Raw genomic sequence first — 25,573 nt, 5'->3', positions numbered from 1 at the left:
TAAAAAATAATATGCATAAGCATATTATTTAGAGACAAAGAAGTAATCATTGGGAGATCGAAAAATATCAAATAGTTAAAAATAGTTGCTTTTGAGCAGACAGATGAGAGCGGAAGGGTACACGGAGGATGGCTTTTTATTATTTGATTTTTGTCATCTTCTGTATTTATTACTTAGAGAGAGAGAGAGAAGAAGAAGAAGAAGAGAAAGAAGTCCTGTGAAAAATAAGCAACGACAACAACAAAAGAATGAAAAATAAGCAACAAAGCAATGCACCAATTTTTCACATGTCCTTGCCAAAGCTTTATGGTGCATGGCTATCAGTTTGAGTTCTTTATGTTATTTAGACTTAAGCTTCTTGAACAAGGATTGACTCAGATTTTTTTGTACTGAATCTCCCTCCCTGCTCATTTATCGTGTCCCTTAGCACCCCCACTTTTTCCATTCCTGGTCATTAGTTTCCTGATGAGTCTGCACTTTCTGCTCCATTTACAGGTAAGTGAATGCATCTAAGTACACTCATCTCCAGCTTTGCAGTGTGCCCAGTTTTCTTTGCCTAACTGGTCAGCAGGCCATCTGGGATTGGGGAAAATATGATGTTAGAAATTTTGAGGTAGAATCAGGTCAACAAGAAAATGACTGGAACTGGAAACTACGCATAGGGGTAAATGTTCAAGGACAGCACTCTAAAGTGGCAAAGCACAATCTTGAAGACCACTTTTAGGGGACTGGAGATATTCTGGGAAGACAGGGTTTTCAAAAGCATTTGCATGGCTTACCACTTTCCCTTGATCAGGATCATAGAAACGTTCCAAGAGCTGAATACTGGTACTTTTGCCGCACCCACTGCTTCCAACAAATGCCAGTGTCTGCCCTGGACTAACTGACACTGAGAGATCATTCAGAACTTGTATATCAGGTCGAGAAGGATATGTGAATTTACAGTCAACAAAATCAATCTTCCCCTGGAAGTTGTCCTGTGGGTGGGATAATCAAAATTACATATGTTCTTACCTGAGCCTAGAGTATTGAAAATACACCTAAAACTGGATTTAAAAATCAGTTTAAGCTACCTTCAGAGTACTCTGCCAAAGTGCAAAGTAAGGAGACAGAAACTTTTTTTTTTTTGAGTTGTAGTCTCACTCAGTCACCCAGACTGGAGTGCAGTGGCCGCTCCTGGCCACCGCAGCCTCGACCTGCTGGGCTCTGGCGATCCTTCCGCCTCAGCCTTCCGTGTAGCCGGAATTACAGGCGCCCACTACCACACCCGGCTAATTTTTTTTGATTTATTGTAGGGATGAGGTCTCGCCTGCCCAGGCGGGTCTCGAACCCGAGGGCTCAGGCAATTCACTCACCTCAGCCTCCCAAAGGCGCGGGATTACAGGCTGAGCCACCTAGCCCGGCTAGGAGACAGAAACTTAATGAAAGGACATTCCATTCCCTATTCTGGCAGGTGTAGTATAAAGGGAGGCCTGAGCAGTGAAATGAAAGGTGTGACCCCTCTTATTTCCATTCTAACCTAAGGGAATTTCCTTGTCAACCCATTCCTTGACATTCTGAATAGAAAAGAGTTGCTAGAGGATGTTATTCCATCACTGAATGAAGTCAGTAACTGTCCAAACCCTACAACTCTGCTCCCTCAAAGACTTGAAATAATAGCATTATACTTGAAATGACCTACAGAAGAAAGTTACTTGGGGTCTGCACCCCAAAGGTAGATAGTTCCTGTTGGACTTTAGATCTGAATTATAAACTCTAGAAGTGGATAGACATTTAATAGAGCACACAGAGAATTGTATTGAGCTGAAGGAGAAACAGGTCATTTGACCAATTTAAAAAGAACTCAAAATTTAGTTTAGCTTTACGAGTATGAAGGTTTGTTTGGCTCTCTTGAACACACTAAGGTTTCCAAAAATAGGGGGAAAATTTTAAAAATCTCTAGGGACTATCGATTAGAAGGAAAGATATTTTGTTGAAATTAAATCAATTTTCTGAGCTAAAACTTGAACCCAGATGAACATGAATCAAGTCCATATTATTAGACAGAAAGAACTGGTTTTTCTACATTCCATTCTAGAACATTAGTAGAAAACATGCTGATTGGGTAGGTCTCAAAAGATAACTGCCTTCATTCGTTCTGGGACTAGATCTATCTTACATTATACAGAATTTAGCATCCATTGACTATTGTTGCCTTATTCAAATGCCAGCTTTAGGAATAATTTTTAATGTTAATTTACTTCATTCCTTTATATTTATAAATCTACTGTCTACTCCAGGTGTATATAAATGAACTCATATATTGCAGAATTTAGAAGCAAAGTAGTATCATATAACCATTCCCAATGGCTATTCTGCACACACACACACACACCTAAGTACAACCCTATCCCCATTAATACTCACCCATTTTTCACCTGCACTACTGTATACACTGATTGGGGGTCGTCGGTCCAGCAGTTGAAAAAAGCGTGCAGCTGATATTTTAGCTTTGGCATAACTTGGGGTGTAAGAGGAAGCTCTTCCAAGAGCTGTTGCACTCAGTACAACTGCAGAGATCACCCTGCAACCAAATAGACACACGGGCAGACATTGGTGCGGTATGGTTGGTGTGACGGCCTAAGAGGCAGGAGTTTGGAGATCTAGTCCTGGTTCTGCTAGGAAAGGATGAGTAGCCTTGAGAAAGTCACTTCAGACTTGTTTGGTATTGGGGGCTGGGGAAGTTAGGAGGGATAAGCAGTGATCAAATTGTGTTCTATGATAAAGGGCTGAGGAGAGAACTGAATGGGAGCAGGGTGGTGTCAGACCTCTAGACCTTGAGTCACCACAATAGCCTCTTTTAAAACAAAATTTGAGGGAAAACAAAATGACTTCTGAAAACAAAAAATGAAAAAGAGGGGGACTTGAAAACTCACCAGATTGGGTTGATTTTCTCAATTCTAGCATGTTTGAATCTATGAAAGTTGTGTGAAAGATCATGATTGGTGATGTAAGTATCAATTCTGTGCAAATATGCCATATAATTCATGCTCCAGAGAGCATGAGAAAGATGCCATTGCCTGTATCCTTCTACTTGCCTCAGCCTCTAAATATATTCAACATGTACTTATTAGTGAATAAACAAATAAATGATCAATATGATAAGAGATGGCTGTGTTTCTGTGTAGACTACAGTGTGAGAGTAGCCCCAAAAGCCATCCACCTGCACCACCATGAGCAGGGGACCCACCTGGGGTGGTGACAGGAGACAGAAAATGTGTCTTTGAGTGTCATTCTACTCAGAGTATAAGCAGGAGTTGTTTTCGGTCAGAGGTGCAAATCCAAACATCTCCGGGAATCCAGCCCAAAGCTTAAGAAAATGAAAAGCACTTGATATAAAACGGGAAATGGTGGAAGATAACTTTTCAGATTTTAAAGCAAAGCCAGAAACTGGAGTTTTCTGTAGTCTTCCAATTTTTTCATGTTGGCAAGTAATTCTTTAAAAACCTTATATAAACTAAGCAAAGACAAGTCAACAGTTTGTGTTTTCCGATTTGGGTTAGTAACTTTAAACACACAAAGGCAAAAACGAAGACTTTCCTGGCTGGGGTGAGTGTAGTGGGATGGGAGGGAAACTCTAGAAGACAGATATCAAGTGAGAAGGCCTCAAGTAAAGAGCAGAAGTCTAAGAACAGATTCCTACGGGATCACTTTTCCTAATACCCTTCACACCTTTCTCAGACTGTCTCCACCTTCACTAACCCCCACCACATCCATATACATGTGTGCTCAGTCACTTGGTACCTGGTATGAGTCACTTAGGTTCTCGCCTCTGGAAATACGAGGAGCTGGACTCAAAGTTAATCTTCCTAGAAATGCAGGTTCTGGCTATAAGAAAGGAACATTGTTCCCCTGTATGGTCTATGCTGTCTCTGCCTAAGAGGAGTCTGCTGGAAGCATGCCGTCTTTGCAAGTGAGGAGCAGACATCAAATAAGATAGTTTTATGAATCATCTTATTCAAGGTCTTTAGATTTTCTCATCATTAACAAGTGTGGCAGATTGCTTGTAAAAATGATCACATTAATTCATATATCCCTTTGCAATATGGCCTTTTATTCCTCTCATCAAAAGGTGCATTCCATTTTTCTGTTTTTTAAATCTGGGCTTGGTGGTAGGATTTTATTTAGCCAAAAAGATTAGAAAATGTGATGTACAGAGAGACTTGAAAAGGGCTTGCACATTGAGTTCTTTTGTGGCACTTGGAGCTAATTCTGAGACCATAATGTGAAGAAAAGCAGCTCACATGCTAGAGAGGTCATGTGAATACAGAAGTACACTCAGAGGCCTGATAGAGTCAGCGCAGGTCAGAAGAACCACCTTGACAACCCACAGAAGCTTGAGAAATAATTAAATCCAGCTGCTTTAAGACACCAAATTTGGGATGGTTTGTTAAGCAGCCAAAAAAAGCCAACTGGTAGAACCAGGCTATTCCTTCTCTTAGGACTTTGACTGGATAGTTCTCACCTGAACACATAGCTGAAATGGAGTCCCTCGTTGGGGATTAAGTAGCCTCCGTATCTGTAGGAAGCAGAATTTGCAATAAACACTATGCTCTGGGAGAAGCCAAAGCAGAATCCATGCACGTTGGCTTTATGAATGGCTGTCTTGAAGGGCTTCTCCAACTCAGCCTCAAATGCTTTGATGAACTGCCTCTCTTTTCCAATTCCAGCAACAGTGCGGATATTACTGAGAGCTTCATTTGTAATCTGAATAATGAAAGAGGGTCTTAGAAACAAAGCAGCAGAAGTAACTCCTTTCATGACATTTTGATGGCTACATGGGTTAGATCTGGTGCAAATTGTAGAGTGTGGTACAAATCAGAGATGGAAGCGTTATCTGGGTATACAAAGAAGTTGATGGAGAGCAATCCAACCAGATCATGAGACCATTTTTCAGTTAAATTTAAATTTCCCTTAATTCTAAACTGTCATGGCTTTGCTGCCTCCCCTTGTGGTGAAAGGAAAAGGAAAAAGGTACACATCTCTTTATCCTTGAAAAATTTTTAGCTTTTTTGCTAATTCATTTGAAATGTATAAAATGGGCCGGGGTAGGTGGCTCAGCCTGTAATTCTGCGTTTTGGGAGGCCGAGGTGAGTGGATTGCCTGTGGGTTCGAGAGCCGCCTGGACAACTTGGCGAGACCTCGTCTCTACGATAAATAAAAAATTAGCTGGGCATGGTAGTGCACGCCTGTAGTTCTGCCTACTCGGAAGCTGAGGTGGAAGGATCGCCGAAGCCCAGCAGGCGAGGCTGCGGTGGCCGGGAGCGGCCACTGCACTCCAGTCTGGGCGACTGAGTGAGACTCCAACTCAAAAAAAAAAAAAAAAACTTAGTATAAATTTTATCTTTTAGTCTATATTATACATTTGTGTTTGCTTCAATCCTCACTTCAGGATGATTAATCACTGTTTCTGAATTAGGGTCCTACCCTAAAAAAGACACAGAGAGGCTACTTTTTACCATTGACATATGAAGTCCTTTGGGCTTCTGCCTATTTGAGCAGTGCTCACATTCCCTCTCTTTAAAGGGACAAAACTTATATTACATTGAATACAAAAGAGCATCTGTATGTCTGTGTACAATTTCTTATACCAGATAAGGGTCTATGCAACAATTTTCTTATCTACCCCAACGACCAGATATTAATTAGGACACACTTTCTTAATGCACGGCTAAAACCTACATGCATCTGAAGCCTAATCTGTGACTCATGACTCTATTTGGAAAAAAACATTTGCCTCAAACCTAATAGACACTAAAGTGTGAAGATTAAAAATGTGTGCTATTAAAGGACAATAACTCCTCTCTGTGGATAGTAAGGCTCAGGGAAACCATTAAAGCTGGGGGTAAAAGCAAACAAACAAACAAAAAAACTTCACAGACAGAAAATTGAACTATCCACCCCTGCAAGTGAGAATACACCAGACTGGGATGTGAAACAAATCACTGTTTGAGAGAAAAATTGAACATGTAACCCTCTGTGTTCACCCTGCTATTTCTCCATGCCTGCTTGAACCCACAGCTTCAGAGCTTTACCATCACAGCCTTTGGGCCAAGGCACATATGTAAAGGATAGTGAAAGGTTTCTCGCAGCAACTTGGATGAATTTAGAAGCTATCATCCCCAGTGATCTATCACAGAAACAAAGAACAGAGTACCATATGTTCTCACTTATAAGCAGACCTCCAACAATTATCATAATATTATAAAAAGGGATTGGCAGCATGGGAAACTGCTAGGGGAGGGCGGGGACACACCTCACCAACAAGGGTACCTGCATAATCAACATTTGTATACCTAACCCTGAATTGTATCCCATATCTTTAAAATTTAAAAAAAGATAAATAGAAGAAAGAAAAAAGAAAGGTTTCTAACTACAAGCTTCTGTGGGCTGACGGTTTCCCTAAGTCTCTTTGTACTACCTATTGTAACAGTTCCCTGATAGCCACTCAGATGTAAGTAGTCTGAAAATTAGGTCTATAAGATTACCTGTCCCAACATCTCCAGAGCTTGCTTGTCTTGAGAGTCAAATCCTGTCAACATCCGGGTTTGTGCAACTCCTGACAAAGCCAAGAAGGGGAAGAAGCACATGATGACCAGGCTTAGCTTCCAGCTAAAGGAGAAGGCAATGATCATGGCCACACTGACGTTAGTGATGGAATTGACCATCATCCCGATTTGAGAGCCGGCAGCCTGCAAACCAAAAGCAATCAACCCATCTCAGACACATAGTCTTTTTTTTTTTTTAACCAAATATCATTATGTGAAAAGGCTATTTTTACACCAAAAAGAAAGGTTCTTTTTAAAAATTGTGATAAATATACGTAGCAGTTCTTATTTTAGCCATTTATAAATGCACAACTCAGTGGCATTAAAGACATTCACAATGTTGTGTAACCATCACCACATGTATACACAGAACTTTTTCATCACCCCCAACAAAAAATCTATAACTATTAAACAATAACTTTCCCTTCCTACTTCCCCCAAGTTCTTGGTGTCTTCTATTTTAACTGTCTCTGTGAATTTGCCTGCTTAAGGTACCTCAAATAAGTAGAATCATACAATATTTGTCTTTCTGTGTCTGGTTTATTTTGTTGAGCATAGTGTTTTCAAGGTTCATCCATGTAGTAGTATGTATCAGAATTTCATTCCTTTTTAAGGCTGAATAATATTACATTATATGTATATGCCACACTTTAAAAAAATCCATTTATCCATTGATGGACTCATGGGTTGTTCCCAACCTTTGGCTATTGTGAATAATGATGCTATGAACCTTGGTGTGCACATAACTGTTCAATTATCTGCTTCCCACTCTTTTGGATGTAGACCTAGGAGTGGAATTCTGAGTTGAATGGTAGTTCTTTGTTCAAAAAGTTAGATTCTTTTAAATGATGAGCTCCTTTAATGTATTTGAAGGCTGGATTAATAAAAGTCTACTTTATTCATAGCTTCTTAGAAGCTCATTTATTGACTAATATTTTATAGGTGTCAGAGCTAGAGCAGGCTGTGTGAGATTAATGTAGCCCTAAGCATGGGCTGCACATGTGTCAGGTACTTATGCTTTTGGCTTTTGAAGATACCCAGGCATTGGCCTTATGGTAATATTACTTCCTAATCAGTGATAACGAATGCTTGCTATATAATTATATTTTTTGGGTTTTTTTGTTTTGCTTTTTTTTGAGTTGGAGTCTCACTCTGTCGCCCAGACTAGAGTGCAGTGGCTGCTCCCGGCCACCACAGCCTCGACCTGCTGGGCTCTGGTGATCCTTCCGCCTCAGCCTTCTGAGTAGCCGGAATTACAAGCGCGCGCTACCACGCCCAGCTAATTTTTTGATTTATTGTAGAGATGAGGTCTCGCCAAGTTGCCCAGGCGGGTCTCAAACCCACAGGCTCAGGTATTTTTGAAGTTGATACAATACTGTTGCAAGTTACTACTTTGATTCTCATCGATGTTAGTTTGTTCATTGGTACAAAGTTATATGCTGTCTTAACACACAGCTTTGTAATCAATGCCGATGGACAAAGTGGGTTCAGTTCCAGTATAGATGGAGAATGGACCACTGTGGTCATTATTATCCATGCTAAGAAGTGATCAATGGTTCCGAGTCTTCTTTTCAGTTGCAGCTAGGCAGATGTGACCGAAGGTTGGTGAACTCTGTGTAGAAAACACTTGAGTGAGGACAACTATGTGACTTCATGTTATAAAGACCCAACATTATTTAAGACAAAGAAATTGTAAAACAACCAAAGATAAGCAAACTGCTAGTAAACCATTAGGTGCTAAAGCAATGTTATGTAGAAATAATCTGCATCTTTATACTGTACTGAATTCACAAATGGAATATGAAATTGTATTTCAAAGTATTCCCATGTGTTGCTACTAACTCCCCTGGAGACTAGCTAGCTAAATTAAGAATTTCTCATTTGTACATCCATATTCACAGAGTGGAAACAACCTGAACCTACACTGACAGATGGATGGATAAGCAAAATGCATACAATGAATATTATTCAGTCATAAAAAGGAATGTAGTTCCAATATATGCTGCAACATAGAAGAACCTTGAAGAGATTATGTCAAGTGAAATAAGCCAAATGCAAACACAAATGTCATATAATTTTACTTAAATGAGGTACCTAGAATAGTCAGATTCAGATGGACAGAAAGTAAAATGGTGGTTGCCAGGGACTAAGGGAAGGGAGAGCAGGACGGGGAGTTATTGTTTCACGGGTACAAAGTTTCTGTTTGAGATAATAAAACAACTCTGAAGATGAATAGTGGTGATATACAATGTAACTATACTTAATGCCACTGAACTCTACGCTAGAAAAGATTAAGATAATGAATTTAATATTATGGATGTTTTATCACAGTTTTTTTAAAAAATAATTTTTGGTTGGCAAGGACTGTCAGGCACTACAGAGTACTTGAAAAGCAATTTTGTAGTTTTTCTTTGGGGTATCATTATTTTGTTTTTTTAAAATATTTTATTCAGTTGATATTTAAAGAATTTTTAAAATAATAATACCTAGCATACAAATTATACACATATGTGACCATTTACATATATATTTTGTTTTTTGTTTTTTTACAAAAGTGATCATATTCTACATATTACTCTGTATTTTGGCTTTTTAATCACTATTTATTTATTTATTGAGACAGTCTCTCACTATGTTGCCCAGGCTGGTCTCGAACTCTTGGGCTCAAGTGATCCTCCCACTTCAGTATCCCAAAGTACTAGGATTACAGGTATGCACCACCATGCCTGGCCTAATTTTTTTCAAAATTGCTTATTAAAGTAACATAACCATCTTTCCAGTTTAACACTTTTAATAGCTGTGTAATATTCCTTAGTATGGTTGTATCAATTCATTCAACTATTTTCTTATTGATAAATGTCTAGGTAGTTTCAAGAGGATTTTATTAATTTGGGGATCAATATAAAAATGATAAATATTCTTTATCACAATTCTTGCACAATAGGGGAGAATTTACTCATGAGAATTCTGGTCAAAGAACATACAATGAAAAATAGAGTTTCTGGTTGGCAAGGACTGTCAGGCATTGCAGAGTGCTTGAAAAGCAACTATACAGTTTTTCTTTAGAATACTGTTAATTAGTATTACTTTCCAAAAGATTTACTTACTATTATTTACTATTACTCTTCAAAAAAAATTGAAAGAATTTACATGTTGTATAAGAGTGTTCTCATGAATACAGGAAGTTATCATTTATGAAAGTTTTAGGAACACTACACATAATAAGATTAATATGAATATTAATCTTTATTATACATGTTTTTCTAGTTTATCATTTGTTTATACAGAAGTTTTGAATTTTTAATGTCATCCCAAAAAACCACTTTGTAGTCTAGAGTTTTGTGTCTTGCTTAAGAGAATCTCATTACTCAACAGTGTTTGGAAGGAAATAAAATAACCAGTATACATTTTTTTAAAAAGAAGAGATAAAATTATCCTTTTTTTGCATATACAGGCATACCTCATTTTATTGTGCTATGCTTTACTATGCTTTGCAGATAGTATTGTAGTTTTTACAAATGGAAGGGTTGTGGCAGCCCTTCAAGCCCATCAAGCAAGTCTATCAGTACCCTTTTTCCAACAATATGTGCTCACTTCAAGTGCCTGTGTCACATTTTGGGAGTTCTTGCAATATTTCAAACTTTTACATTATTATTATATCAGCTATGGTGATCTGTGACCTTGGCATTACTATTGTAATTGTTTTCTAGCATCAAGAACTATGCCCAGATAAGACCGTCAACTATTTGATAATGTGTATGTTCTGTCTGCTCCCCTGCCTGGCCATTTCCTGTCTCTCACTGCTTCCTTAGACCTCTTTATTCCTTGAGACAGAGCACTATTGAAATTTGGCCAGTTAATGCCATGACCTCTCAGCATTCAATTGAAAGAAAGAGTCTCAAATTTCTCACTTTAAATCAAAAGCTAGAAATGATTAAGCTTAGTGAGGAGAGTATGTCAGAAGTTGAGATTGGCCCGCAAATTGGGCCTCATGTGCCAAACAATTAACCAAGCTGTGAACATAAAGGAAAAGTTCTTGAAGGAAATGAAAAAGTGCTACTCCAGTGAACACATGGATACGAAAGCAAAACAGCCTTACTGCTGATATGGAGAAAGTTTCAGTGGTCTAGATAGAACAAACCAGCTACAACATTCCCTTTAGCCAAAGCCTAATTAATTCAGAGCAAGACCCTAATGCTCTTCAGTTCCGTGAAGGCAGAGAGAGGTGAGGAAGCTGCAGAAGAAAAATTTGATGCCAGCAGAGGCTGCTTCATGAGGTTTAAGAAAGGATGCCATCTCCATAACATAAAAGTGCAAGGTGAAGCAGCAAGTGCAGATATAGAAGTTGCAGCAAGTTATTCAGATCTAGCTAAGTTAACTGATGAAGGTAGCTACAGTAAACAATAGATTTTTTTCAATGTAAGCTAAATAGCCTTCTTTTGGAAGAAGATGCCATCTAGGACTTTCATAGCTAGAGAGGAGATTTCAATCCCTGGATTCAAAGATTCAGAGGACAGGCTGATTCTCTTCTTTGGGCTAATGCAGCTGGTGATTTTAAGTTGAAGTCAACACTTATTTACTATTACAAAAATCCTAGGGCCCTTAAAAAGTTATGCTAAAACAGCCAGGAGCAGTGGCCTACGCCTGTAATTTCAGCGCTTTGGGAGGCCAAGGCAGGAGGATTGCCTGAGCCCAGGAGTTTGAGACCAACCTAGGCAACATAGCTAGACTTGGTCTCTACAAAAAATAAAAATAATAAATAGATAGATAAATAGATAATTTGCCATGGCACTGCCCTCCAGCCTGCCCAACAGAGTGAGACCATGAGTCCAAAAAAAAAAAACCCAAACCAAAAAAAGTTATGTCAAATCTACTCTGCCTGTGCTCTAGAAATAAAACAACAAAGGCTGGATGATAGGACATTGGTTTACAACATGGATTACTGAACATTTTAAGCCCACTGTTGAGACCCACTGCTCACAAAACATGATTCTTTTCAAAATATTACTGTTCATTAACAATGTACCTAGTCCTCTATGAGTTCTGGTGGAAATGTACAAATGCTGTTTTCATGCCTGCTAATACATCTATACTCCCATGAATTGAGGAGTAATTTCATCTATCAAGTCATTATTTAAGATAGACATTTTATAGTGCCATAGATAGTGATTCTTCTGATGGATCTGGCAAAGCAAATCGGAAAGAATTCATCATTTTAGATGCCACAAAGAACATTCATGATTCATGGAAGGAGGTCACAATATCAACATGAACAAAAGTGTGGAAGAAGATAATTCTAATTCTCATGATGACTTGGAAGGAGTCAAGACTTCAGTTGAGAAAGTAACTGCAGAAGTGGTGGAAATAAAAAAAGAACTAGAATTAGCAGTAGAGTCTGAAGATGTAACCGAATTGCTGCAATCTCATGATAAAACTTGATGGATAAGGAGCGTCTTCTTATGGATTGAGAAAAAAGCGGTTTCCTGAGATGAACCTGCTCCTGGTGAAGATGCTGTGAACAATGTAGAAATGAAAACAAAGGACTGAGAGTATTACATAAACTTAGTTGATAAAGTAGCAGCAGGGTTTGAGAGGATTGATTTAAATTTTTGAAAGAAGTTATTCTGTGGGTAAAATGCCATTGAACAGCATCACATGCTGCAGCGAAATCTTTCTTGAAAGGAAGAGCCAATCAATGAGGCAAACGTCATAGTTGTCTAATTCATGAAATTGCCACAGCCACCCTAACCTTCAGCAACCATCACCCTGATCAGTCAATAGCCATCAGCATCGAGGCAAGACTCTTCACCAGCAGAAAGATTTTTTTAGCAATAAAGCATTGTAAAATTAAGGTATGTACATTTTTTTTAGACATAATGCTTTTGTGCATCTGTAGACTAAAGTATAGTTTAAACTTTTTTTTATTTTTACGTATTTGGGGGTATAAATGTAGATTTCTTACATGCATATATTGTGCAGTAGTGAAGTCTGGGCTATGCAAACATAATTTTTACATGCTCTTAGAAACCAAAAACTTTAAAAGATATGCTTTATTGTGTTATTTGCTTTATTGTGGTCTGGAATCAAGCCCACAACATCTCTAAGTTATGCCTATAATTTCATTATAAGCATAGACAACCCAATAGACTATATTACATTTTAAAACTTATAATTAAGAGAATTTGGAAAGGCTTTAAGATGAGTATACTAAAACTAATAGCTTTCATCTCAACGTACAACATTCATTTAAAGATATAATTGATCAAAGCATCTCATTCCAAATAATGAGAAAAAATACATAAGAAAAAATAAACAAGATGAAGAGACATATTAATATAGCTATAAATTCTGCTAAAAATGAGTCTTGCTTGTATGTCTCTCAGGAAGATTTAATATCCCCACAATAGCAATACTAGTGTGTGTGTGTGTGTGTGTGTGTGTGTGTGTGTGTGTGTGTGTGTGTGAATTCAATCTGAATCATAATGAATTTTTTGAAGAAATCAAGATGAACTTAAAATACATTAAAATAATTAATGTCCAGAAATGGATAAGAGCATTTTGAAGGGAAAAATTTAGTGTGCAAGGATCTGTCTATATATTAAAAATTAATCAAGTTACAATAATTAAAACATTAAGGTTTTGGCATAAGAATAAGTCAGATTGATGAACTGAAAGAATAGAATCACCAAATAGTTCCAAACATATATGAGAAATTAATAATCACAGTGGGAGAAAAGATTTCAAACCAGTACAAAATGGAATCTCTATTTAACAAATATTTTCTATCCAACTTGAAGAAAACAAAGTCTATTCTATATCACACCAATATCAAAATAAATTTGACCTGCATTAGCAATCATTTTTTTAAAAAACAGCAAAAAAAGTATTAGAAAAAATCTTAGAATATATTCTCCTTTTAAAAATAAGCAAAATTTTTGTAAGTTTATTAGATGCTACTGTGAATTCTAGTGATAGTAACCTGTAAAAACTCCTTGCAGACTGGAGGACACAAAATAAAAGAGGTAAGATTATGACTTATTTATTTAGCATAAATTCAAGACTAAGGGGAGTGGACATTGGAATACTCAGATAATGAAAGTAAAATTGGAACAAACTTTCTTTATATATTAAAACGATACATAGCAAGATCTTTCAAAATGATTATAAACTTTGATCTGGTGATTGCATTTTGAGAACTAAGAAAATAATCAAGGATGTGGCAAGCTTGATGTAAAATTCTATAAATTGCTTATATGGAGAAAAAAACTGGGTGGGGGAAAAATCCCCATCAGGGAATTCTTTAAGAAATGACAGTATAGTAAAATGATGTATTATGTGGTAATTAAAAATCTGCTGTAGGAAATTATATAATAATGAAAATATGCTCACATTATATTTTTTTAGGGGAAAAAAGAAAGACTGCAATACAATATGTAGAGTGTGACCCTAAGTCTTTGGGAAACACATGTATACACAGAAAAAGCCTAGATAAGTTGCAAGTGAAATATTTATAGGGATTTCCCTGAGTAAAAAGATTCTATGTTCCATTGAAATTCTGTCATATTATTCATATCATTTTTGGTTGAACTGGCTAAGAAACTGGGACACACTAGGGTACAGCACTATTAATCCAATGAGGTGTTCTAGTTTTTTCTTTCAAGATGTTCACAAACCACAGTTTAGTTTAAAAGTGGGTAGAGGTGTTGGGAGGGAAATTTGGCCTTTTCACTTTAATCCAAAAGCCTGATTTTATAAAGGCCTCATCTTACATACATATGTAAGTCTCTTGAACAAGGCTGCAGGTTCAGGGACCACATGACACAGCTTTAGTCAGAAAGTCAGTGTTTTGAAGCCTTCACTATTCTAGATAGCAACTCTTTCTTTCTCTCTTTCTTTCTCTCTTTCTCTCTCTCTCTCTCTCTCTCTCTCTCTCTCTCTCTCTCTCTCTCTCTCTCTCTCCCTCTCTCTCTCTCTCTCTCTCTCTCTCTTTCTTTCTTTCTTTTGAAAGCAGGATTTATTGAGAGGACAGGAAAGTTCCCATAGTGGGAGGGGACCCTAGAGTGTTGCCCAATCATTTCTTTCTTTCTCTGTTTCCTTACTGGTCTCTTAGAGAGTCTGCTCAGAACAGCGGCTCTTTTTCCATTGCTAACCACATCTTGGACTCCTGCGGCAAGGAAGGAAGCTTCTGAACGCCCTTTGCTTCCACCCTTGGGGAGCGCTATTGTCTTGTGGAATCTGAGCCTCTGAGCCTGAAAATAGTCTCAGAAATGAGTCTCAGGAAAGGTGTTCTCAGTTGCTAGACTCAGAGGATATCCAAAACCCTGACAGATTTTGATGCCTGTCATAACACTAATTCTGGGCACTACCTGGGAGATGTTGTGTTTTAGCTGCTGTTTGTCAGCATTAGAAATGGTAGAAAATGTGGCTCTGGGGAATCCCATCCCACTAGTTCCTACTCCATTGGAAACATGTGGGTGATTATCAGAAGCTCTAAGGAAAGAATGCCAATACCAGTTATGCCCCTTTTCCTCCCCATGTCTTACCCCTTGAACTTGGGAAGCATCTGTAGCAAGTCTTGTGGTCAGTGCTCCAGGGCTATTTCTGAGGTCATCAAACCAGCCAATGTCTTGCCCCAACATTGCCCTGAAACCAAATTTACGCAGCCTTTTTGTGAGGAGCTCGCCAGATTTAGCAAAAGCATATCCCTATAACATAAAGAAGGAGTCTTTAGTGATATTTTAACATGAAAAGGGAGAAAATGGCTAAATCACTTACTGAAAAATAAAATTCCTCACCTGCAGAAAGTGGGTGAAAAGGGATATGCAGCCCAGTGCTACGAAAAGTAGGCACACACCATCAATCTGTGACCTCTGTTCCTCTTTATCAAGAAGTGAAAAAGTCTTGCAAAGGTAGTAAGCAAGGGGAAAAAATTATTATTATAAACAATAGCAAAATAAACAAATTCAATGATGTCTAAAATAATTTTGTTTGTTTGTTTGTTTGTTTTTTAGTTGGAGTCTCATTCTGTCGCCCAGGCCGAAGTGCAGTGGCACACTCCCAGCCACTGCAGCCTCGATCTGCCGGGCTCCAGTGATCCTTGAGCCTCAGCCTTAAGTAGCCAGAACTACAGGCATGCACTACCACGCCCGGCTAATTTTTGATTTAATGTAAAGACAGGGTCTCACCAAGTTGCCCGGGTGGGTCTCGAACCCGCAGATTCAGGCAATCCACCCACCTTGGCCTTCCAACGTGCTAGGATTACATGCTGAGCCACCAAGCTCTGCTAAAATAATTTTTTTATGCTGTTATACACATTTGTCCAAATCCATAGACTGTACCCTACCAAGAGTGAACCCTAATATAAACTATGGACTTTGGGCAATTATGTTGTGTCAGTGTAGGTTCATGAGTTGAAACAAATGGATCCCTCTGGTGGTCAATGTAGATAATGGGGTGGTTATGCACATGTGGAGGCAGGGAGGATACCGGAAATTGCTGGACCTTCCTCTCAGTTGTGCTATGAACCAAAAACTGCTCTTAAAAACTAAAGTCCTTAAAAATATTTTCACTTTAAATTGACTCGTAATTAAACCAAAGTTAGCTAAGAACATGACGATGTACTTCAGTCCTCTGTGGGGCAGGAAACCTGGTGAATGAAAACCAGTAATGAAGACTTACAGGAATTTTGTCGGTTTCTTTGCCTGATGTAGGCTGTTGTGTTGGCTTTTCTTTAACACAGATGAGAAAGATGATGAAGTGACTCAAATGTTTTAGGTAGTAAAGCAGAGAAGGAAGGAAGAAAGGGAGGAAGGAAGGGAGGAAGAAAGGGGAGAGTGAAGAAGTTGGGAAGAAAGGAAAGAAGAGATGGAAGGAGGGAAAGAAGAGAGGAAAGGGAGGGAAGGAGAGGAGGGAAGGGAAGTGGGGAGAGATACTTGAAGAGATCAGAATGTTATTTGCGACAAAATTCAAAGTATTATTGTGACCTCTGTCTTTCTCAAATAATAGAAGGAAGACAGATAATTTTTAAACTCAGGTAATTTGCTTGTTATCAGTTTTATGGAATATACATCATTTAAAAAGAAACTAACTATGAAAGCATTGACTGAAATTGGCTTGGAAAAGAAAAAAATCTGAGACTGAGGTTGATGCCTTAGTCAACTAAAAATAAAATTCTAAGCCCCTGATTGACAGAACAGACCCCTTGTGGTCAAGGGAACCCCTCACCCCCAAACCAAAACCTTAAAAACTGAGTGCACAGCCATGATGGGATGGGAGGTCAGACACGCCTAGTTATACCCTTCTTCCTTTTATAGTTTAGACACAACAACTGACCAGCATTAATGTTAAGATACAGATCATAAGACTAACAGAACAGATTCTCTGTGGCAATAAGATATCGAATTATAATCAGGACCTAAAACCGTGCCAGACAAGGGTTAAGTCACATACCACGACACTTAAAGAATAAACTGTTCTGCCGTAGGGTTTTTCTTTTTCTTTAACATCTAAGCAAACGCTGGCTTCAAGGTAAGCATTATTAAAACAATTTGTAACTCCACCAGTGTTGGGAGCCAGCCTTGGAGGCCCACCTGATTGACAAGGTCCTGGTGGGCCGAAGACCCCGGGACGCAGGGCAAGTCCGGGAAGCTGAGGCCCTTCTGTCTTCCACCTTTGCTGTTTGGTACCGCCGAAGAATTTTGTGTAGTCGTGGAAGAAGAAAATGGCATGTTTATGCGAAGTACTCACAGCTAACCTGGAAATGTCATGGTTCATTTTTTCATTTCCCACTATGCCGTTTGGCCTTTTCTACATATGCAAGGGTTAAACTCTGAAGCACATCAAGAATGTTTTCTTTCACTTGGTTATAAGTTACTAGATATTGCTTAAGTAATAAATGATATAAGTATATTCACTCCTTATTTGATTTAGGATTATGCAATTTAGTGTTTAGACATAAGGTTTTTTAGAAGCACAAGTTTATAGTAAGTTCATTATGAATTCATTATAAGTTCTAACACTTATCTAGGAGTTATGTAGGTGATTTATAACACTGTTTTCACAGACTTAGGATAAAGATTAATCGTTAAGGTTTTTACTTAATTCTATAGTTAAAATTTTAAGTAAACGTTTATAGAATGGGTTTTCACTGAATTCATAATATAGTAATTAGATACTTTTATGATAATTAACTAAATACAGAAAACAACCCTGGGGGCCTGGGAAACATCACTAAAAACTTCTTTTGAGTTCTCTTTAGAAATAAACACTGCAGGATAAGAGAAAAGTAACGAAGACACCTGGACAAGAAAGGCGATTACAAAGCTCTGAAGGTCATAGAAGCCCCAGAAGGAGAACTACTGCTACATGAAGAACGTTGCACTTGGAAACTTTCTGGAGACAGTTCAAGGACTGTAATTCAGGACTTTGGACTAAAACTATTTGGCTTTATGAATAAGACTCGTTGTCTGAATGTTTATAGGGTTCTTGGGTTGTTTGTTGCTAAGACCACTAGATGGTGGTAACTTTTAGAGGATATGTATGTGAAGGAATTTTCTTTGTCTTGCCCCTTTACAAATGGTATAAAAGCCTTCCCTTAGCTAACATTAAACGTCATCTGTTCAGGAAGCAGGTGTCCGAGTATAATGTTTTCATCTTTCGCCTATCCGTTTCTCCTTCAGGAAAGCCCATGACTCTTGTGGGGCTGGACCCCCACACACCAGAGGCTGAATGACCAGCCCCCAGCCCCTGTTCCATCAGCCATAATGGAAAATGCTTTGACTGGACAAGAGACTGAGTCTAATAACTTTCTTCTGATAAGAAGGTCACCAACTGTGGACTGGTTCCGACCAGTTTACAGGGATTGTATACTCTTGTGTCTTAGTGTCCTGAAAAGACCTTTTGACATATGGGTACTGACTGTAATACCTTTAAATGTTGTCTCCACCCCAAAGTGAACATGAGTCATATGTTACATGCATGTTTGTGTAATATGCATGTGTCAGGACTACCTACATGAATATTCATAGCTCCTGTAACCTGTTGAATATGTATGTTTAGCCAACCTATTCAGCATAAATCTCTTATCCCAACCCTTCTTCCTTCAGAGTACCTGTCTCTGGTTTTGGCTGGAGGCATACTTAGCCTGCAGGATGGCCACCTTGCAGCCTGTAACCCCTTACAAGAAATAAAGTTTCCTTCTCTCCTTTCTAAACTTATAGATATTGTGAATTTTTAAAATTTAACCCCTCTAATCACCGGAAGCTGAACATTCCCCCACCCCAAAACTATGGAAATTGTGAGTGGGTTTTTTTAGTCTATAGTGAGTAGTAAATTATACTCACAAATATATTCTATAACTCTCCTAATTCAGACTAAGTAAAGGAACTGGGAGGGTTCAGAAAAGGTACACATTAGAGAGCTGTATAATACATCCTTATTTATTATTCTGAATTCATTTGAATAATTAGAACAGTGCCAATAAACAGTTGCTCAAAAGAAACCAGATTCAATATTTACTGAGTACCTACTACATGCCAAGTAAATCTCTTTGAAATAATGTGTACTCGTCCATTAACAAATTCTTTTTTTGTAAAGCAAAAGTAACCTGTTGAAACGATCATTAATTCCAAAGTGGGGAAAATGGGTTCTAGCTTAGTGAGACCTTACTGTTTCTAGGACAGAATTTCTGGGCCTACATAGCTCTCAATGTAGGTCTAAGTGGGTTCAGATGACATCACAGCTATTCTTCTCAGCAGAGCATAACTCACAAGTTTACAGAGTTTACAAATTCAGAAATTTAAAGATGCATTTCAGTTGTTTTTAAAATTACTATATAAATACCCTGTGAAACTACAGTTCTCATTCCACCCTAAGATCACTATAACCATAGATTATAGAACTGCAGACTTGCCTATTTAACTCTTATAGAGAAAACGTAAAGCCCAAAACATCAAGTCGTTTGCTCACGTTCATTAAGTCGGTGGTTAAATTGGATAAGGAAATGCATATTTTATAGCTTCCAGTACAGTGATTTTCTTCTGGGAATGTTCTTTTGGCTCTTTGTATTACTCATCCTCTCAGTATTAAAAAAGAGCATTGGCTAATGTTAAAGTCCACACAACTGTCCAGTTCAAGATTGGGCATCTATCCATCCATAACCTTTTTTTTCATAAAATTCTGTTCCATTAGTTCTTTGTACATTTTTATTATTGAAAGGCACCCCAAGAGCTCCCATCCATAGATTCATCTGTTCTGAGACTAACTCTAGTTCAGGCAAGTATCTTTGTCATTTTTGTTGTAAGTCCGTACAAGGAGAAAGCTAATATTCGTTAAACTTTTGGTATGTTTCAGATGTTAAATGTGTGGATTAACCTGGTCTAACTTGAATTAGAATTCTAAATTAGAACTTTTAAAAGTTAGGATTCTCAAATCCTACCAGTGAGGTAGACTTTCTTGTTCCATATTACCGATTAGGAAGTTAAGTCTCATTAAGGATAAATCACTTGCCCAAATGTATGGAGAGAGATTAGAGCAGAGTCTGACTACAAATCTGGGGTTGACTGACCCCACATCCATGCTTTTTCCCAGCATGTTACCTCCAAATTACTGTGCTTAGAACACTGGAACATTTTCCAAGTAAAATAGGCCCAGGGAAAGTGAAGAAGATAAATTATGCCTTACGTGTATATTGAGGCTTAACCAGATTAGCAACCAGGCTCCTAACGGGGTCCAATCATTTGCTGGGCCCCTTCCCACAATGTGGTCTCAACACACCAAATGTGAATATTGTGCTCTTTAGGTATATCAGAATAAAATAGAGCAATTAGAAACCGACTCATAATTATACTCTATGAAATGAAAGCATCATAAGTTTGCTAATGAATATGTGATAATTATGCCAAGAGACAAACAGAAACACTCTACTTTATCAGAGAGGAAAGGTAACGGTTTGTTCCTTATCATTCTCTTAGCAAATAAAATCCTGTGAGAACATTCATGATGAGCTGACTTTGAATTTGACCAACTAGATCCTATCTCCTTTGGTCCTGTAGCCCTTAAGCGAAAAGCTCAACGGCCTGATCTGAGTCCTTCCTAGGATTTCTGGTTGTGACCAGAAGAATTACAGAGAATATACTCACCACCCACGAACAAATGAGTGTGTAAGAAGAACGTGAGTTATAGTTAAATTATCAGTCTTTGTTTGTTTTTGTTTTTTCTGACTTAGCCATTTTGTAGACTACTAGAGCTGGAAGGTATCTTTGAGATCCTCTTTGCAAACCTTCATTTTATAGAAAACCGAAACTCAGTGCTAGCATGTGACTCCAGGGCACACAGGATGTGGTAAGTCACTAGAAGAGCCAGTTTCAGAAAAAAGGTCTCCTGACAGGAAATTCAGAACTCTTTCACAGCACCTCATATGCACGGTTTAGGTGGAGTTGGGTGAGTATATTCTTTACCTGTTTTTGTAAGAGAGAATTAACAAAGAAGCTGACATTCTGGATTTCTTTTAAAAAGCAAACATGCAAGACATAGGCTTGGCTTCTTTCAGATTCAACCGTCTTCCCTACACCTTTGACGCCAACATCATTGCTCACTGAGATGCCTCTTTTGAACCTCTTCCTGCTAGGACATCAAGCTCTGTGAGAGCCACACAAACACCTAGCTTTGACTTTCTTGCTTCACTCTATGCCCAACACCAGCTACAGCACCTGGCAAACTATATGTGGTCAAATATATTTGTTGAGTGGTAAGTGGATTTGTCTGCTTAATGTGTGTCTTCCTTATGGACTGGAAACTCCACTGGGAAAAGCACCGTCACTGACATGGTGTTTCCCAGTCCTGGCGTGGTGTCTAGGGGAAACAGATCAATAAAGATCTGTTGAGGGAATACAAGATTTACATTTGTATATCATACTTATTCAAAAATCAAGGAATAGAAATTTTTTAAAAGACTTTCAGCATAAAAGCTTATGGTACCACGTAACCAGAAATTCAGTTAACCAAAGTTGAAGGTCTGGGTGTTTCTAATTCTCTATGGTCCTGAAATTAATGTGATTTCCTCACTTACCACAAGGGGGCAGTGTGAAAATTATAGTAGTGGTTGGGGTCCGGTTTACACAATGAATTTTTGTTTGTAGATTAGTCAGGTCTTCCTGCAACAACTCAAGCCTGTGGGAACATATTTATGGTCAGACCTCTCTCAGAGAGGTGACATGAGAGAAAGGAGTAGAGAAGGGAACTAAAACGTAAGTTTTTATCATTTTCTAAGCTCTGACAATGTAGTATGTTGGTAAATCCTTTAGACTAGGATTAAGAAAACACGGATTCTAATCCTGTCCCTATCACCTAACGGCTATGTTAATAAAGTCCTCTAAGTTTTCTTCTTTGCGGATCTCACAGGATTTATATGTGTGTGAATTTCAGCTAAGAAATCATGATCATATTTTGTTTCTTTTTAAATTACTTTTTTTGGCCGGGCTCAGTGGCTCAGCCTGTAATCCCAGCGCTTTGGGAGGTTGAGGTGAGTGGATTGTCTGAACCCATGAGTTCAAGACCAGCCTGGTCAACTTGGTGAGACCTCATCTCTACAATAAATCACAAAAATTAGCCGGGTCTGGTAGTGCGCACCTGTAGTTCCAGCTACTCGGAAGGTGAGGTGGACGGATCGCCGGAGCCCAGCAGGTCGAGGCTGCAGTGGCCGGGAGCGGCCACTGCACTCCAGTCTGGGCCACAGAGTGAGACTCCAACTCAAAATAAATAAATAAATAAAATTACTTTTTTAATTTTTTACTTTTATATGTTTAGGAAGTACAAGTGCAGATTTCTTATGTGTATATGTTGTGTTGTGATGACATCTGGGGTTGTAGTGTGCCCATCACCCAAATAGTGAACATTGTAACCAACAAGTAATTTTTCAACTCTCACCCCACTCCCACCTTTCTACCTTTTGTAGTCCCTAATGTCTATTATTCGACTTTATAAGTCTATTAGATCCATTGTTTAGTTCAGACTTGCAAGTGAGAACATATGTATGTTAGTCCACTTTGCATTGCTATAAAGAAATACCTGAGGCTGAGTGATTTATAAGGAAAAAATAATTTATTTGGCTTCCAGTTCCACTTGGCACTGACATTGATTTGGCTTCTGGTAAGGCCTCAGGATGTTTTCACTTGTGGGGGAAGGAAAAAGGTAGCCAGAATGTCTGTCACGTGGTGAGAGCAGGAACAAGAGGAGGAGAGTCAGGCCCTTTTAAACAATCAGTTCTGGTGTAAACTCATAGAATGAGAACTCACTCTAATAGAATAAGAACTCACTCATGGCCAGGCATGGTAGCTCAAGTCTGTAATGCCAGCACTTTGGGAAGTCGAGGCGAGAGAATTGCCTGAGCTCAGTGGTTCGAGACCAGCCTAGGTAACTTGGTGAGACCTCATTCCTATAATCAATCAAGAAAAATTAGCTGGACGTGGTGGGACATGTCTGTGGTTCCAGCTACTTGGAGGGCTGAGGCAGAAGGTTGAGGCTGCGGTAGCCATGAGTGTGCTACTGCACTCCAGCCTGGGCCACAGAGTGAGACAACAACTCAAAAAATTAAATTAAATTAAATTAAATTAAATTAAATTAAATTAAATTAAATTGCCAGACTCGGTGGCTCAGCCTGTAATCCCGCGCTTTGGGAGGCTGAGGTGAGTGGATTGCCTGAGCCCGTGGGTTCAAGACTCAACTGGGCAACTTGGTGAGACCTCATCTCTACAATAAATCAAAAACTAGCTGGGCGTGGTAGCACGCGCCTGTAGTTCCAGCTACCGGAAGGCTGAGGCAGAAGGATAGCCGGAGCCCAGCAGGTTGATGCTGCGGTGGCCGGGAGCGGCCACTGCCTCCAGTCTGGGTGACAGAGTGAGACTCCAACTCAAAAAAAAAAATAAATTTAATTTAATTTAATTTAAAAAAGAACTCACTCATTACTGCAAGAACAGCACCAAGTCTGTCCCCATTACCCAATCACTTTCCACTAGGCTCCACCCGCAATATTGGGGATCACATTTCAGCATGAGGTTTGGAAGGGACAATAATATAAACTATATCAATATGGTAAGTGCTTTTCTGTTTCTGAGTTATTTCACTTAGGATAATGGTCTCCAATTCCGTCTGCAAAAGACAGGATTTCATTCTTTTTTATAGCTGAGTAGTTTTCCATTACATATAAATATAAAATTACTTTTATCCAATCCTTTGTTGATGGACATTTAGGTGGGTTTCATATCTTTGTTATTGTGAAGAGTGCTGTGATAAACATATGAATACAGATACCTTTTTGATATGATGATTTATTTCCCTTTGGTTAGATACCCAGTAGTTGGATTGCTGGATCAAATGGTAGTTCTTTTTTTTTAGAAATCTGTATACTGTTTTCCATAAAGGTACTAATTTATATTCCCATCAACAGTGTATAAGCATTCCCTCTTCTCCACATCCTCAGCGACATCTGTTGTTTTCAGACTTTTTAATGACAATCATTCTGACCAGGGTAAGATGATATCTCATTGTGGTTTTAATTTGCATTTCTCTGAAGATTAGTGATGTTGTTCATTTTTAAAAATGTATTTGTTGACTGCTTGTATATCTTCTTTTGAAAAATTTCTGATCATGTCCTTTGTCCACTTTTTAATGGAGTTATTTGTGTTTTTCTTGTTGAGTTGTTTATAGTTTCTGGATGCATAGTTGTCAGATGCGTAGTTTACAAATATTTTTCCCCATTCCACAGGATGTCTGTTTACTCTATTGATTGTTTCTTTTGTTGTGCAGAAGCTTTTTGGTTTAATTAAGTCCAATGTGTCTATTTTTGTTTTTGTTGCATATGCTTTTAAGAACTTATTTGCCTGGACAATGTCAGGATAATTTTTTTGTAGGTTTTTTCCCTAGGATTTTTATAGTTATAGGTCTTTAATCCATTTTGAATTAATTTTTGTATATGGTCAGAGGTATGAGCTCAATTTCATTCTTCTGCATATGGCCATCCAGTTTTTCTAGGACCATTTATTGAAAAGGGTATCATTTCCCCAGTGTATATTTTTGTTACTTTGTTGAAGATAAATTGGTTGTAGGTGTGTAGCTTTCTCCCTGGGTTCCCTACTATGTTTCATTGATCTATGTGTCTATTTTTAAACCAGTACCACCCTTTTTTTGATAACTATAACTCTGTTGTACAGATAATGTGATACCTACAGCTTCATTCTTTTTGCTTAGTATTGCTTTGAATATTTGGGCTCCTTTTTGTTTCCATATAAATTTTAGGATTTTTTTCCCAATTCTATGAAAAATCGCATTGGTAATTTGATAGGGATTGCATTGAATCTGTAGATTGCTTTGGGCAGTATGGCCATTTTAACAATATTGATTCTTCCAATCCATTAACATGGAATATTTTACCATTTGTTTGTATCATTTATGATTTCTTTCATTAGTGTTTTGTGGTCATACTTACAGAGATCTTTCTCCTTCTCAGTTAAATATATTCCTAGGTTGTTTTATCTTTTTTCTGTTGGCGGGGAGAGCTTTTGCGAATAATGGATTGCCTTTATGATTAGAACCTTGGCTAGATCGTTATTGGTGTATAGAACTGCTACCGATTTCAATATGCTAATTCTGTATCCTGAAACTTCACTGCATTCATTTATCAAATCTAAGAGTTTTTGCTAACATCTTTAGAGTTTTCTAGATATAAGATTGTATCATCAGTGAACAGGGTTAACTTGACTTCCTCTTTTCCGATTTAAATGCCTTTTATTTTTCTCTCTCGTCTGATTGCTCTGGTGAGGACTTCCAGTACTATGTTGAATTAAAATGGTGAAAGTGGGCAATCTTGTCTTGTTCCAGTTCTTAGAGGAAGTTGTTTAAAGTTTTCCCCATTAAGTATGACGATGGTGTGGGTTGTTGTATATGGCCTTTATTATGTTAAGATATGCTACTTCTTTTTTTTTTTTTTTTTG

General features: G+C 38.2%; 1 protein-coding gene across 1 annotated transcript in view; it reads right to left on the bottom strand.

Annotated features, from left to right (window-relative positions):
- ABCB11 (ATP binding cassette subfamily B member 11) overlaps positions 1-25,573 on the bottom strand; it is a 96,975-nt gene that overhangs the window by 6,545 nt on the left and 64,857 nt on the right. The window contains exons 18-23 of the mRNA XM_021706338.1: positions 15,383-15,487; positions 15,131-15,292; positions 6,528-6,731; positions 4,505-4,746; positions 2,407-2,563; positions 780-977 (exon numbers count right to left, since the gene is read on the bottom strand). Coding sequence (XP_021562013.1) covers positions 780-977; positions 2,407-2,563; positions 4,505-4,746; positions 6,528-6,731; positions 15,131-15,292; positions 15,383-15,487 — 1,068 coding nt within the window. The remainder of the gene's footprint in view (positions 1-779; positions 978-2,406; positions 2,564-4,504; positions 4,747-6,527; positions 6,732-15,130; positions 15,293-15,382; positions 15,488-25,573) is intronic.

The sequence above is a fragment of the Carlito syrichta genome, unplaced genomic scaffold (assembly GCF_000164805.1).
Source record: "Carlito syrichta isolate Samal-C Ts95f unplaced genomic scaffold, Tarsius_syrichta-2.0.1 Scaffold315469, whole genome shotgun sequence".
In the NCBI taxonomy this organism is placed as follows: domain Eukaryota; kingdom Metazoa; phylum Chordata; class Mammalia; order Primates; family Tarsiidae; genus Carlito; species Carlito syrichta.
Note: the sequence above shows the minus strand (reverse complement) of the source record. Positions and strands in the feature narration are given on the sequence as shown.